We start from the raw sequence: 2,119 nt of genomic DNA on the forward strand, positions 1-2,119 counted from the left end.
ATTAGAATCATAAAGAAAAAGGTGGGGGGGGACACTTTAAAAACTACATAAAATGAACTGCCTCTCGGGGTAACTCAAACAGTTCCTACCTGAATGAAAAAACTTCAGTATTTTTCTAATTTAAGATTGCATTCCTGATTTATTTGAGAAAATAAAGTCAGTAACACAGAATGGGCGATCCTGACTTTCCAAACGACCAAGTATCACAACCAACAAAATTATTTGCTTCCTTTCCTACCTGACCCTTAACCCACCACTTGCATGCACCATCCCTAGAGACTTTGAGTCCCTAAGTAAACATATTCACTACTCTGTAGCTAAAACTGAAGCATGGAAGCTTTATAGTACAACCAACCTGATGGATGACTACTTACATAATACTGTAGGAAAGTTTTATACGAACCAGTGAAAGAAATGAGGAAGTAGGTGGAAGAGTGTGAGGCCAGCAGGGGTCCTGGGAGGTAAGCTCCCAATTTGTAAAAAGGAAGAGAAAAGTCAGTAGAATCACAGGAAATTCTTTGTACCCTAACTGCCACTGTTTTTATGACAATCTTATTAAATAACCATTAAAACATCAAGGAGGGGATCTGTAAGACTCCCTTCAGAAATGATGGGGGGGTAGGAATTTTCAAAGTCATTTGCTTCCATTTGCTTGTTCCACATCTGCTACAGCAAAACATAAGTTTGAAGGGGACAAGAACTAGAAAAGGGCAGAATTAAAGAGAAGTATGCCAGGTATCATTAGTGGTCTGTTAAATGACTAGCATTTAACTGGAATTCACTAAGCTATTGAGAATAATATATTTTGCTAAATATCAAAGACTGTCTGTAGGCCACCCCCAAACACAAACGTATGTTTAGTCAATTTATACAATGAAATAGCCAAACATACTTAGGTTTTCGAATACTTCTCTTAAAAAATACATCTATACATTGATTCCATCCGAAATTATTCTTTAAATCTCTGCAGTGAGGCGCGAGCGCACGCACGCGCGTACACACATTTAACTTGATGAAAATCTAGACCTTCTTGCTTACTCTAAAGAATGAATGCCTCAATATGCTCTCTTCTTCAGACCCTAAAAGACTCGAAAAGCAGCAAATGGAGTTCAGAACCAAGAAAGAAGGCAAAGGAAGAAAGGAGAATACAACCGAGACCCTCTCAGGGACTCATTTTATCGGAAAATGTCATCTCCAGACCACGCACCACTGGCGCAATATCATCCCTATCCAAAGCGCCAAAGAGTTGCCAACTAACGTCCCAAGGTGTCCCCCAGCCTCCTCACCTCATCAGCGCTCAGCTCCTCCATCGCTTTCCTCTTAATGGTGAAAGGCGTTAGGGAGAGATCCTTCTGTTCTTGAGACCAGGGCGGGAGGAGAGTGGAAGGTGTCTATCGAGCTGTCTGGTCCCCCGAATGGGGGAGGTTTCAGAATTGCATAGTCAGAGGTTAAAAAATAAGAACACGAGAGGCACTGAACTGCCTTGGCGTCGGTCACTCCAATCGCCCTAGAGACTTCTACAGCTGCCTGTACCCTGAGCAGGCTCCTTTGGCCGCCACTGCTGCTGCTACAGGGTTATCTTAAGGCGCCACTTACTACCCTCTGCTTCCCAGGTTACCCAGACTAGGGAGCTCGGTCTCCGGCTCGTGTCGTGCCCCAAGCCTGCTGTGTCTTCGTGGTGGTGGCGCGGCAGCTGTGCTTCCTCCAGCAGATCCTGCTCTCCTTCCTACCCTTTGCCCCCGGCGGGAACTGTTCGACTGCAAGAGTGGATGCCCCGAGGTAAGGCGACCCCAGAGCCGCCCAGGCAGAGCCAGCACTGAAGGGGGAAGCCCCTCCCCTCCCAAAGCAGGCCGGCCACGCCCCGCCTCCACGCCGGAACCCGGGCAGGGGGGAGGGGGAGGCCGGGACTCGCGATGCTCGGGCTGGAAGAGTAAATCCTCCTACCCCTCCACCCCTACTCTTACCCCCTCGCCCCACCAAGTATTATTCATCAAAACAACAGGGCGGCCATCTTTGAAAGGGATCACGTGACCCCGACCAAAGAGGCGGGGCTTCTGGCCCAGGACGAAGCAGCCAATGGACCGCGGTCGTCCCGCCGCCGATTTCCTCTCGTCTGCGT

The 2,119-nt window shown here is 48.0% G+C and overlaps 1 protein-coding gene across 2 annotated transcripts in view; it reads right to left on the reverse strand.

The window, feature by feature from the left end:
- UBE4B (ubiquitination factor E4B) overlaps nt 1-2,013 on the reverse strand; it is a 109,290-nt gene extending 107,277 nt beyond the window's left edge. For both annotated transcript variants that reach the window (XM_015591380.2, XM_006914372.3), the window contains exon 1: nt 1,287-2,013. Coding sequence is in view for 1 of the 2 variants with exons in the window: in XM_006914372.3 (XP_006914434.1) it covers nt 1,287-1,310 (24 nt within the window). In the remaining variant the exon portion in view is untranslated. The remainder of the gene's footprint in view (nt 1-1,286) is intronic.
- Nucleotides 2,014-2,119: the final 106 nt, after the last annotated feature.

This window comes from Pteropus alecto, unplaced genomic scaffold (genome assembly GCF_000325575.1).
Source record: "Pteropus alecto unplaced genomic scaffold, ASM32557v1 scaffold125, whole genome shotgun sequence".
In the NCBI taxonomy this organism is placed as follows: Eukaryota; Metazoa; Chordata; class Mammalia; order Chiroptera; family Pteropodidae; genus Pteropus; species Pteropus alecto.